General features: G+C 33.6%; 1 protein-coding gene across 1 annotated transcript; it reads left to right on the forward strand.

Annotated features, from left to right (window-relative positions):
* Window positions 1-2433: 2433 nt before the first annotated feature.
* On the forward strand, window positions 2434-10333 carry LOC133675176 (uncharacterized). Its single transcript, XM_062096466.1, has 10 exons — window positions 2434-2693; window positions 2849-2971; window positions 3219-3339; window positions 3916-4041; window positions 4170-4279; window positions 4397-4580; window positions 5569-5766; window positions 8162-8386; window positions 8500-8710; window positions 9927-10333. The coding sequence occupies exons 1-10, from the start codon at window positions 2671-2673 to the stop codon at window positions 10022-10024; spliced, it is 1419 nt and encodes a 472-aa protein (XP_061952450.1). The 5' UTR covers window positions 2434-2670; the 3' UTR covers window positions 10025-10333.
* Window positions 10334-13742: the final 3409 nt, after the last annotated feature.

Raw genomic sequence — 13742 nt, forward strand, 5'->3', positions numbered from 1 at the left:
TTTATTTTAAAAAATAAAAATATTTATTTTTAGATAATATTTCTAATATGTGTAATCTTGTATGATATTTTTTTTTATTTAATAATTTCACGTGTGTGTCTGTTTCTATTATTTTGTGATTGAATAAGAAAATCATTTTAGTAAACAAATTCATAAACACAATTAAGTAAATATCCTATGTTGCTGGATCAAATATCTTAATTTACATATACTTCTTGATTTTTTCAATTTCAATTTTAGATATAATTAATGATATTTTTTCACTTATTTACACAAATAATTATTAATTTATTTAATTAAATGCTTGTGTAAACCTTTTGATTTACACTTATAATTTTGAATGAAAGAAAATGCATCGAAAAAGCCTATAGGGCATGGAAAAATCATTGTAGCACAAAAAATAGTTTATTATGGATTGTAATAGTGAATTAATGATTTTTCCCCTCAATAAATCAATCAAGAAGACTCATCTCAAGAATAAAATAATCTTTTTTATGTGATTCATTTGTCATTTTTTTTCAAAAGAGGTACAAAAGTCTTTGCAAAAATTTTTAGAACAATGAAATATCTTTATTGCCCTTATAAATAAAAAAAAGATAATTGGTTGTTATGAGAGTTTTTAAAAATTCACATTTTTTCCCACAATGAATTTATTAAATTACTTTTGAATTCAAAATTAATTAAAACTTATTTTGGGATCATCTTCTGATTTTTTCATTATAATCAAATTTGTAAAGAGGTAAATTGATCTTTTATAATAATTAAAAAATATTAAAAATTCAAACTTATCAAATATGTGCCTCACATGCGGAAACGCATGAAAGGAGCCACGAAGCTAAGGTGGCAGCCGGCATGTGAAGAGTTATTCGATGCTGAAAAAGGCGTTCTCTTCCTCCTTGTTAGTCGATTACTTAAGGCGTTCTCTTCCTCCATAGGTAGCGTGTTTTGGGTTTTGCTAGATGGATTGTCGTTAGAGCTATTTTCTCTTTTCTTTCTCTTCCCTCAAAATTCATGTTTGACTTTTAAAATTTCAAGGTATCCCCTTAGTTAAGTATATTTGAGTATTAATCCTTATTTTTTTGATTTTTTGATTTTCATCATTAGCCCTTTTGTTAGTTATTTTTTTCAATTGTATCCTTCAATCTAATTTTATCTTTAAAGTTTGGTCATAATTCTTTGTTTTCCTTCAATTTTTTCTCTCTTTTGTAAACTTTCAATTATTTTCAATTTCATTTTTTAATCAAAATTTTTAATTTGTTATTTTTTTTTAAATTTGGTTCTCATTTTAAGATTTCTTCTTTAATTCTTCCGTGAAATTAATTTTTCTTTTCAATTTAGTTGTTCAATTCAAAATTATTCATGCTCTAATTTGTTTTTTTTTTCAAATTTGATTCTCGTTCATTTGATTACTATTTTTTTATTGATTTTTTTTAATTTCATTAATTGACATTTGATTTATTGAAATTTGAACTTCATGATTTTTCTAGTTATAGGTTTTCTAAGCTAACACGAGTTCAATTCATTTGTTTTCTAGACTTATTTTCTTTTTCGATCTCATTACTTAACAGTGACTCTTTTTTTTTTTTAAAAAAAAAATAGGCTTCATGGTTTTCTTTGTTTTTACTTTTATAGGGTTATTCTGATCTCATGGTCTGGTCCGTGGGTTTGGCGGTTTAACCTAACTTAATCAACATCGTTGTTTTGGGTTTTAATTATTTTTTTCTTTTGGATCTTTTTGTGTGATTTTTAAAATTTTATTTTTTAAAATTTAATTTATTGAGAATTGATTTTCATGATTTGTTTATGTTTGATACTTCCGATCAAGTGGATTAGGACATGAGTTTTATATGTTAACAAGTGTTGATATTTTTTTTGTTGGACTTTTTTTTTCATCTCATAATTTGATATTGTGTTTTTAATTGAGTTTCATGATTTTCTTCCCTTTTGTTTATGTCTAGTTATCTTGATTTGTTTTTTTTTAAAATTTTATCATAATTAAAAATTAAAAATTAAACTTTGAGATATTTTTAAATTTTTTATTTTTGATTAAATAACTCGGGGTCAATGATTAAGAAACCGTTTAGGAACGTGGTGCAAACCGCGTTTCTAAAAAATTCAATTTTTTTTGTTTTTTTTAAATTTAATATGGTTTGTATGTTTTGGATTGTTTTGATGTGCTGATATCAAAAATAATTTTTAAAAAATAAAAAAAATTATTGACATAAATTTCAATACGAAAAATTATTTGAAAAGTAACCACTATCATACTATCAAATATTTTTTAAATATGTAATACAAGGTTTTTTTTTTTTTCCGGTGCGTTTATTAAAAATCATTTATTATTATTATTATTATTTTTTTATCCGAACCATGGCAGAGTTCGGGTCAAAACTAGTTAATAAATTCGAAGAAAGCCCCCGAGGTACGACTGCATTTATAAAAATAAACGAAGCACATACAGAAGTGAAAAAAGAGTAAAAACAGGACAAATAAAGAAATCAGTCCTTCCCCCCTCCCTTCATCCCATTTCTACGATCAATCTCTACTATTCCTCTCAAACTGCCACCACTACTGCCTCTCTCTCTTCGTCTACAAGCAACTTTCACTTCCAAAACCAGTAGCAGTTGAAAATCAAATCATTGAACTTATGAAACCCTAAAATTCGTCAACATGAGTATCGAGCCTTTCAATAGGTAACCAACTCGTCGATTCAATAAAACTTAATTAGTACATAACTAGACTTAATTACTAACCGTATAAAACTTAATTAGTACATAACTCGACTTAATTACTAACTGTTTTCCTTTCCAATTTCAATTTTGTTTGTCAAAAAAACAAAACAAAACAGGCTTGTGAAGCTTGCGGCTCGAGCATTTTATGATGATATAACAACAAAAGGAGATAATCAACCCAAAACGGGACGGAGTGATAATAGGGGCATCGCTGTGGTAGTGCTTGACGCTCTCACTAGGTGCAGCTTCTCTCGCTTTCTCTTGTAATTGATTTTGAGCATACTTGTTTTCATTTTACTAATCAGTTTAACTTTTAGAAGTAGAAGTAACTTTTTTTTTCCTTAAATTTTTGTAAACTTTTTTTTGTAATTAATTAATATGTGATTTATAAGGTCATGTGTATAGATAATAGTTTGGGGATTTGACTTAAGGTTTTAGTGTATTTTAATATGGTTAGTTGTGATTGTGATATATATTGGATCACAGACGACAATGGGTAAGGGAAGAAGATTTGGCCAAGGAGTTGAAATTACACTCGAAGCAACTTCGTCGGACTCTGCGGTTTTTCGAGGAAGAAAAACTCGTGACCCGGGATCATAGGAAAGAGGTTGATGTTTTACTTTGTTTGCATCAATTTAGTCTGGTTGATAGACTGCAGGATAAAAAAAGTCATTAATTGTGGGAAATCTGGAATTAAAGTTTGTATTTTGTTGTGCCACTGAAGCATTTTATTTCTCTTTCTTTTTTCTCGCCACAGAATTCATTCCCGAACCATGTTTATTGAAGTAATATTTGCTAATAAGGAAGTACAACTTTGCTCTTTTCTTGTTTTTTCTTATTTAATTGTTTTAGATTTCAGCCTTATTTTCCTTTTGTGGTCATTATCCTTATGTACAGTGCTTGAGCTAAGGAAAAAGAAGAGAAGAGAGGATTTTTAGGGCCTAGGGATACATTTGTTATCTCTCGCATGAGAGGCTTTTTTTGTGTTTTGAGTTTCCAATTGTCGAACTTCCTAGTTTCCTCTTACATTAATCTAGCCCTGTCCTCACAGTCCAAGTTTTTGTGCCATTTATTAACAATGAACAATCTTGGTGGAAATTATTCACAATCTTAGATGCCATCATTTGATTCATTAAGGATATCTTTCCTCCTGCATTATTGTTAGTCTTTTGGTTTGTCACAGACGGCTAAGGCTGCGAAGATGCATAATGCTGCAGTAGCTAACACTACTGATGGGCATAGAACCAAGGAGGGAGATGACAAGATCAAGATGCACACTCACTCTTATTGCTGTCTAGATTATGCACAGGTTCTCTCCCTCTCTCTCTTTCTGTGCGTGCATGCACACTCAATATAGGAACCTTCATTTGATCAGCTTTTTCACTGTATTATTTTACCAAATGTTGAGCTGACTTCTTTACAAATTTTGGATTCCAGATATATGATGTTGTTAGGTACAGACTGCACCGCATGAGGAAAAAGCTGAAGGACGAGTTGGAAGACAAGAACACTGTTCAAGAATACACATGCCCCAACTGTGGAAGAAGGTATTTATGGGTGTTTTTTTTTTTGTTCTCATTTCTGTCTGTTTTATTTTGAGAGAGGATTTGTCTCTATCTGTACATATGAGGGTATTTGTTTTTTGTTTGATGTCATATAACCAGATACAATGCTTTGGATGCTCTGCGCTTGATGTCTCTAGTTGATGAGTACTTCCACTGTGAGAATTGTGATGGGGAGCTTGTAGCTGAGAGTGACAAGTTAGCTGCCCAAGAAGGTGGAGATGGAGATGACAATGCTAGGAGGCGGAGGCGTGAAAAATTAAAAGACATGCTTCAGAAAATGGAGGTAGCTATTCATTTCTATTATCTTGTTTGTTCAGGATGCTAGCAATCTTTTCCTTTTTAAATGTTACTTATTATTAATGAAAGCTTGTTATAGAGTTATAGAAGAGGTTCTTGGCAGAAGGTTTGTCATTGAATAACAAAAATATATCCTTTCTTACTCTTTGGTATGGTTGGAGTTATTTTATTAGCTATGCCATATCTTTGTTTCTGTATTAGTGATGCAGGTTCTATGCTGTGAAGTTGAGCAAGTGGCCATAACTTTGTTCCTTTATTACTCTTTTTTGGTTTTTGATTTTCTTTTTTACTCCTGGATTTCTCCATGAACAGAGAGCATATGGAGATCCAAATCCTTTATTTTACTCACAACTAAAAGAATTTCACAATGTCATAACAATGAGGATTTGACTTCTGATGTTTTTCCCAGGCATTATGAATGTTTTCGAATCATAAAATCTGGGCATTTTTGAAACCTAACTCTTCTTTTTCAGACTTACCATCCCCTTTTCCTTCTGGTTTTCTTTTCTCAAGGTAGTTTTCTCTTGTATATTCCTTTTGTGTTACATTTAGATAAGCAAAATTGGTGTTCAATGTTCGGTACATTCACAGTACCTCATCTTGGTTGATTAACTGGGTTGCATCTTGATAACATGTTTGATGTGCTTATTGCATGCAATAAAAAAAACAAAATACAAGGATGGACTTCTACATTCTTAATCATGCTTATGACAGGATGTGGTGTCATTGTTGTGAGAAAAACTAGTTGACTATTCTGTTCTCATATGCACATAAGAAAATGCAGGTAGATTCTAAATCTGGAATTGTGCACAGCTTCTGAGATCGTTGATTTGCATATTTCAAGAATGTTTTGTTGGATGCTACATCATTCCAACTCTTAATGTCATGTGATATGTGAACTCTTGCTCTCATTATTGCTTCTGTATAATTTATAGGTTTATTTTCTCAATGACTGGACAAATTGAAATGGCTAGGTACAACTTAAGCCATTAATGGCTCAACTTAGCAGGGTGAAAGATTTACCTGTCCCTGAATTTGGGAGTCTTCAAGAATGGCAAATTCATGCAAGTGCTGCTGGGCGTGCTGCAAATGGTGATTCTAGTTCCAATGATCCCTCCAGATCTTCTCAAGGGTATGGTGGAACACCAATGCCATTTCTGGGAGAGACAAAGGTAACACTTTTCTCGGTCCCTCCTACAATCGCTCTTTCTGCTTGAAGTTTGAGTGCAGAAAATATCTGCTGTTACTCATGCAGTGTTTTTTATAAACTATAAGGACTTTTTATATGGTTTCTTACACTAAAATTTATGTAGAAGTTATTTTCATAGAAATGATACTTCTACTAGGGAGCTTTAACGCCTCTGGTGTACCCAAGCAGCACTACACCTTTCAGAGATCGTAAATTATTGCCATCCTTAATTTTCTAGGGTTAGCTTTTTGCATGAAGTTAATGGACAAAAATGGTTTAGCATAAGCTAAGGTATTGCCGCACTTTGGATTTAACATTGTGCCTTTTAGTAAGCCATCAATTTTAATTTAATGCACCAAATAGATGAAATTTAGGCTAGAAGGTGAATGGGGTGTTAGGTAATAAGCATTTTGAATTAAACCAATTCACTGCCTCCCAGGCCATGAAGGAGTTGGGTGCTTCCCTCATCTGTTAAGCCATAGCTTTACATGTGAAAACTCCATATGATCTAAGCTAGGTTAATTCAAGCCTTGGTGGTGGTAGCATGACAAGTTTTAAGGCTATAAATTAGGGTCATATTTGAAAGAGTTGATCAAAATCATAACTCTCTCAATTACTCTGTCTATCATTCACTGATCTCTTGAATGTGGATGGTACCTTGCCAACCACGCAGACCTTACTGTTTCTCTCAGTCTCTCTTTCAAGAAAGGGATCAGTGTTTTTTTCTCTTCTAGCGAGTCATAACTTCACTTGTCAAACCTTCAGTCCATCAACGGTAGGTTAGTTCAAGCTTTGGCTTTAGTGTGAGATTGGAAGAATCATTTGCTCCAACTTGTAGACTTTACTGCAAGTTCTTAAGGCAACTAATGTAATCTTGCATGCTAAATTTATTTGATAAAGTGTTTTGGCTTATCATCCTCACCTGGATGTTACCTAACAAACCAGATTAGGTGTTTTGAGCTATTGTTTTGGGTGTTCACGACAATAATTCAGTGTGAATTTTTGGTAGTATTTTTGGGTTTGTTGATCTTTATTTAATGAGTTTAGGTGGTGTTTGAGCAAAAAAGATATGTGCCATGTACAATAATGTATGGTATTGTGTTGATATAATCCATGAGAGGCGTGTAATGTACAAACTCCCTTCACTTTGCCACCACTTAAACCGTCATACATATGGGAAACGAGTTGAAGCTTTTGAAAGTGGTATGGATATGATGAAATCACTCCTTTGAACTATCTGGCTTGTGATGTGATTATTTAAGGCAATCTAGAAGTTTGACATCAAATGTGATAGTTGAAATGGCATGTATAATATCTAAATGGTAACTTTCCCAATTGAAAAGTTGTTAGTGCTTTTTTTTTGGGTGAAGTTCATCCATCCTTGGCTATGATCGGTCATGAAAACATCAGTTACAGGTGTTATTTTGACTAGCACATTTGACATGCAGCACCAAGTTGAATTTAATGCATCAAATAGATGCCAATTGAGACATGACCAGGTTCGAGAAAGGCATACTGCAGACAGGCTGGTTTACTTTATAAATTTGGCGAGATAAAACGGAACCATTTTTGTCAATAGTGCCCATTTTGTTCAGTTATATCATGGGCTTGTTGTTGACAAAGTTGATAGCATCAGTGATGAAATGATGCCTTCTTAGTACAGGGATGCTTAATGTGTTATAAACTGCTGTCCCATCAATGTGGCTGTTTAAAGTGATATTTTGAGTTGACTGATTAATTAATTCCACCAAATAGATATATTTAGGTCTAAATAACTCTTTCAGAGCATTTCATACTCTCTTTTTACAGTGGGAAATCAATGCTGATGATACTAGGAAACATTGAGGGCAAGGGCAAACTGTCTCCCTCGCTAACTGTAGAGAGATCTATTACATGTTTCTCTTTCATAAATAATTGGTTGGATTGTCATTAATGATCCATTTCAAATGGTCAGTAAAAGGATCATGGAACCAATGTTCTATATATCATGTGTGCTTGTCTCTGTGTGATAAAGGAAAAGGACAGCTCTACCAAAGGGAGGGCAAGTTGTTAGAAAAAAAAAAAACCCCTCAAAGCTGTAACCATTGTCTGTGTCAGATGTAATGGACATTCTTTGAATTCCCTTTTTGACAGGGTCTTTTTTTTCCCTGTTTGGTGATTCAGTTCTTTTTAACCTTACCTTTTTTGTAGGAGTTTTTTTTTCTTTTTTCAGTCTTCTGGTTCCATGGAAAATTTTCTATTTACCATGCTATGGCTAATCATTGAAATTTGTTGGGTCTTTGTTACGAACACTGGCCATGTAAAAGTTTCTAACATCAGCATTTGCTTCGATATTTGATTAAATTATTCACAAGCTATAAATTGCTAAACTTTGACAGGTTGAAGTTTCGTTTTCTGGTGTTGAAGGCAAGGAGGATCTCAAATCTGAAACTGCAAGTGCCGGTCTGAAAGTTTTACCACCATGGATGATCAAGCAGGGAATGAACCTTACGAAAGAGCAACGTGGAGAGGTCAAGCAGGGGTCTAAGATGGATGACATTTCAGCAGCAGCAGAGCCCTCAGATGACAAAAAGATTTCTATTGAGAATGATGACAAGATAAAGGTCTCCTGCATGATATTATATTTGCATGTTCTGATTTGTTATACATGGTTTTGCTTCCTCTTTTAACCTCACTTTCTTATCTTTTGACTTGGCTTCTTCTTTTCAAATGACAGGATGAGTATGTTAAAGCTTATTATGCTGCTCTGCTTCAGAAACAACGAGAAGCAGAAGAATCTGCTGAGAAACAACAGGAATTGTTACAGACATCCATCTCCAATGGTTTTTCCAAATCATCTTCTGATCGTCAAGTGGGCATGAAATCCAAACATGAGGAGGATGATGAGCCAGATGATGACGTTGAATGGGAAGAGGCTCCAATTGGAGGTATGTCATATTTATCAATGGAATGGGATCCTCTCCAATCCCACTAGGGACTAGGAGGTGTGTCAATGCATCCTATGCATGCTAGGAAGTGGCATCCTGCCCCTGCATTTGTTGTGCTTTACATTGGTGAAAATTGTTTTTCGTTTTTCTTTAGTTAATAGATGAACAATACTATTGAGAGACTAAAAAGAATGAGTACAAATGGAAGTTAAGACATCCTCCTTGAGGAAAAAGAAAAAAAATCTCAACTTATATAAAAGTGAACTCCAATTGTTTTGCATGCTCACTAAAAACGCTGCACATTAAGTGTGCATGTTGGGATTTGAGTTTTCAAAACCATGGTTTTTAAAAAAGCAGCAGATTGTTGCTTCTCCAAAACCATATGTTTTGAGTTTTTGGGATTTCAAAACATGGTTAAAAAGATAACCTTTTGGCTCAAAACTTGATCCTAAACACACTTTAAAAAGCTGTGAAAGCAATACCAATCATATTATTGTGGAAGCCCTGCATCTCCAAAGCATCTGGCCTTTCATCTCCGAAGACCAATGTATATTGTATCAACTCCAGGCTATAGGGACAGATTACTGCAAATTCACATAACCTATTCCAACCTTATGCTATTGAGCTACGGGAGGAAATATGATTCCCTGTTTTGTTGGCATTAAAACACATGATGCATGCATATGTTTAAGATGCATTGGGCACATATGGAGATAGATTAGGAGCTTCCCATTTTTTTATCCTTCGAAGAAGATATGTACTTCCATATTTAGGGTATAACCTGGTTTCATTTATAATGAAACCATTCTGGCTTGGCTTTGTAAATGTTGTAACGGGTGAGGTGGGACAGCCAGTGAAAGATTTTGGAGGCACTTATTTTAGGAATATATTTAGGTTTAATTAGTTTCCTGATAACATTAAAGACTGTTTAGTATGTTTTCCTCTTCCTATTTCTATTTGGTTTGGCACCCTTAATATCGCCCTACCCAGACATTCAAGTCACATTTTGAATATTGATCAATCAAATTAATTCAGGGTTCTCTTGTGTTTTTATACATCACCTGGACTAAAACTAAAATTGCAGAGACTGAGCCATACCAAATTTGGCTGCTTGGGAGTGCAGAAAACTTTTAACTTCATAGGTTGTTGAAGTTTTTCTTCTTCCGTTTGAACTCTTCTCCTCCCAGTTCATTACTTGTTGTCTACAATACTGCAGGCAACACAAGTGAAGGTTTTAAGGTTAATGACTTAAATGCTGAAGCTCCTGCTTCTGGAGAGGATGACGATGATGATATAGACTGGGAAGAAGGTTGAGCAAACACTGCTTTTGCATTCTCCATCAGCTTAGGCACCATAAAATTGTTGTAAAACATATGATGTTCAAGTTGGCTAAAGTTTACCTGGATATGGTTTTTTCTGTAGATTTTTGTTTTGATTGAACACTAAAGAAGCTCTAGACATTAGTACTGAAAACAACTGCAAGAGCTGATCCTTGCATGATGGAGAGGACCTCTGTGTCAAGTGGTGGGACTTTCGTGTTCGTTTCAGCAGCTCATGTAAAACTGCATTACATTGTATATTGGCTCTCTTGGTGAAAGCTGAAACTGTGAAAGACATTTCCAAGTGCTTGAAGCGATCATTTCGCATTCACCAACTACTAGCAAATTGTGAGAGTAACTTTGATGGCCATGGGTGCCATGAAAAGGGAAAAAGAAAAGAAAATGAAGGAATGAATGAATAAAGATGACAACTTCGATTAGCTTGTAAAACCAGGGAGGGGAGAGGACGGATCCCTAAATTCATTTTCTAGTTTAAAGGGGGAAACATTTCCATAACTTACGAAAGGAAATTATTAGTATTGCTATTACTATGATTAGTAGTTTTAATTGCCATTCCAGTCATTTGTGTTCTACTGGATTCACCATCAGCAAGTTCATAATAGAAAATCCATTCCTTGGAAGTTCAAATGTGCACGACAAAATGCTAACCAAAAGGGTAATAGTAATTAGTAAGCTCCCCACCGAAAACAAATTGAGCCCCATGGATCACATTTGAGTTTTGGATATCTGCAAGTGCATAGACTGTCACAAACACTCGTGTTTATAGTGGGTGTCTGTGGTTTTAAAAAGTGCATGGTTAGGTGGTTGACCATGGATGCATCATAGTTGGTAATGATCATTTTCTTTTGATGCCCAACTACTCCTGAGAACTTTATGTTACCCAAAATAGTGTGTTAAATCGGATGGCCAGTGTTGTTTACCCAAAATAGTGTGTTAAATCGATCGGTATGGTGGGTCATCTCAGGCCATCCATGTGTCGGAAAGTAGACATGAATGAGGAAATTAGTGGTGCGGTGAACTTCAAAATTATCTTCATGGTTCCCCAAGGCTTGCTTTAATTTCTCAATTTTCAAAAAGGCATTGAAGTCATTACCACTTCAGGAATATATGGAAAGTATCACAATTAACCAGAAGAGGGGAGAGAAAGATTGAGGAAGTTAGTTCAACCTGCCTTTGTAGCTGGTGTAAGAGCGCACAACCATACTGGGTCCTTGTCCTCATGTGAAAAATATTGAGTGAAGGGGGTTTTAACTTTGATTAGTTGAATGGTGCTGCCCTCCCCCTACATAAAATTTAATCCCATGTAGAATTGAACATGCATATCTATGATCAAGAGTAGTGAAAATGAGATTTTGTTATTAAATGTTTGGTATGCTGAACAATATTGATTGGATTAAATAAGACTAAACATAACAGAACATGACTGAACAAATAACAATTTTGTCTTTTATTTGGTGTGCTTTGGACTGAACATGATAATTTGTTTTATTTTATATTTGGTAGACAATAGACAGAACTCGGCCGATCTATACCTGAAAGAGTTTGAGTTTAAGAAAAAATAGAGAAAAGATTAATCTGACCTAACTTAGTTAAAAACCTGGGTTGAACTGCGACCTAGTCAACCTGAGATAAAACAAGTGGAAAAAAATCTATTGACTTTTTTTTTTAATTTTTTTGGTCAAAATGAGTGTCGTACCCTTCACGAGAGTGTGGCGTCTCGACGACCCTTCCTGAGTGGGTTAAGAGGTCTTTGGTTGGATAAAGAGGTACCATCTTGTATTATGGTTACTACGAATCCTAACAAGTCTTTAGAGATTCTAGGCAAAGAGACTAGTTGCGTAAAGAGAGTATTATGATTATTAGAAATCCTAACTAGTCTTTAAAAATTCTAGGCAAAGGGACTGGTTGCGTAAAGAAAATGTATTAGCATTCATAATACACCTTACCTGAGATAAACTGTATCATTTTTCTTTGTTTGTGATTGCTATGGTATGATGGTGTTTCTAAATTTTATCAACCTACTATGATAAGTTTGCTACGATAAACAAACCCTGGTGTTCTAGATTAAGAACTTGGTCTAAAAGATCCCGATTTGAAAAGATATTAGAAGAAAGTAAGTTTATTCACAACTTCTGCGCTACAAAGGAACTGAAGTTAGAAATCCAAAAAGATTTGGTGACTATTGAAATTTTACTTTTCCTTGTGGTATTTCAAATGTCCATGATTTGTACCATGAGACATAGGTTGAAATATCATCATTTATCGTTGAGGTTTTTTTCAAACAAACTTGAACTTTGGGTACCTTTGCGTCTTCTTTAGTAATATTTCAGATAAAAAACCCCTTGTAGGTTTTTTTTAATCTTTATATCAGAAGTAAATGAGTTATATTACTCCATATAATATGTTGGATATTAATCTCATATAGATTTTAATCTTTATATTAAAAGTGAGTAATAGATTTTACTAAAAATAAATTTTTTTATATTTTTTGAAATATAGGCCATAATCCTTTGAAACTTTACAAACTTGTTGTAAAATCCATGCATTACTTTTTATATTTTTAAACATGCAAAAATATTTATTGATTTTTTTTTCTAATTTTAAGACATGCTCCAATATTGTTTTAGGATTTTTGGCCACATGCAAGGAAATCTTTTATTTATTTTTTTAAAAAATATATATTTTTTATTATTTTTAAGGTTTTGTTTGAATAAAAAACATTTTTCTTTAAATAAAACTGTCAAAATAAGCCCAAGGGCATGTTTGCCAAACACGCCCTTAAGCAAAAAATTCCTTTATCGTTGAAAACCAAACAAGGCTTTACACAAATGATCTGAACTTGATGATGCAACCATATTATTCGATAGTTTCACCCATATTTAACTAGTATTTTGCCTATATTATATATATATAAAATGCCTTGATATTCTTTGTTTTATGTTTTGAAGACACTTTTGGATGAAAGATGCAAAAAGGAGTAAATTGGAGGTAATTGACAGATTTGATCTTCAGTTGATGTTTTGTGCAGAGTGTGAGCTCTAGAGGTTGAAATGATGTGATTCCAGTGGAATTAAAAAGCTAACGTCCATACCTTTCTGGAAATCTAAGGCAAGAAAATAAAAAAAAGGAAGAGCATGGAAATCACAGCCTTCAAAGTCAAATCTCGCAATCTGCCAGTGTTGACCTTTGACCATTCTGACTTGAATATCTGAAGCTACAAAACTCCAATTAATGCAAACTCAATTTTTTTGGATTCTTGACTCAAAGGGCTATAAACGCTCGAAATTTAAGCTAAAAACAATGTCATATGAGGGAGACATGAGTTTTCAAAGATGACAACTGAATTCTGCCAGCAAACAGGTTTCATGAAGAAACGAGTCCACATTACGTTTCGAAGCATCTAAACCAATATCCAAGTTTTTATTTCAACAATTTAGCTCCTCTAAGTCAAAGCTTGAAGATTTCATGCAAGGCTATTTCTCCTTTTTTAGGAAAATAGTTATTGAAGTACTTAAATGTAAACAATCTACTCAAGGGAGGACTATTTTGTAAAATAGAGACTAGGGTTTCCTAGGATATAAAATGAATGAGAGAAGAGAAGGGGGGAAGCCAGCGAAGAGGAGAGAAACACCCCCCTCCTCTAAGAAACTTGAAATTATACATTCTTTCTTCTTTTTGATTAGTTGTTCAAC

The sequence above is a fragment of the Populus nigra genome, chromosome 16 (assembly GCF_951802175.1).
Source record: "Populus nigra chromosome 16, ddPopNigr1.1, whole genome shotgun sequence".
NCBI classification, from domain to species: domain Eukaryota; kingdom Viridiplantae; phylum Streptophyta; class Magnoliopsida; order Malpighiales; family Salicaceae; genus Populus; species Populus nigra.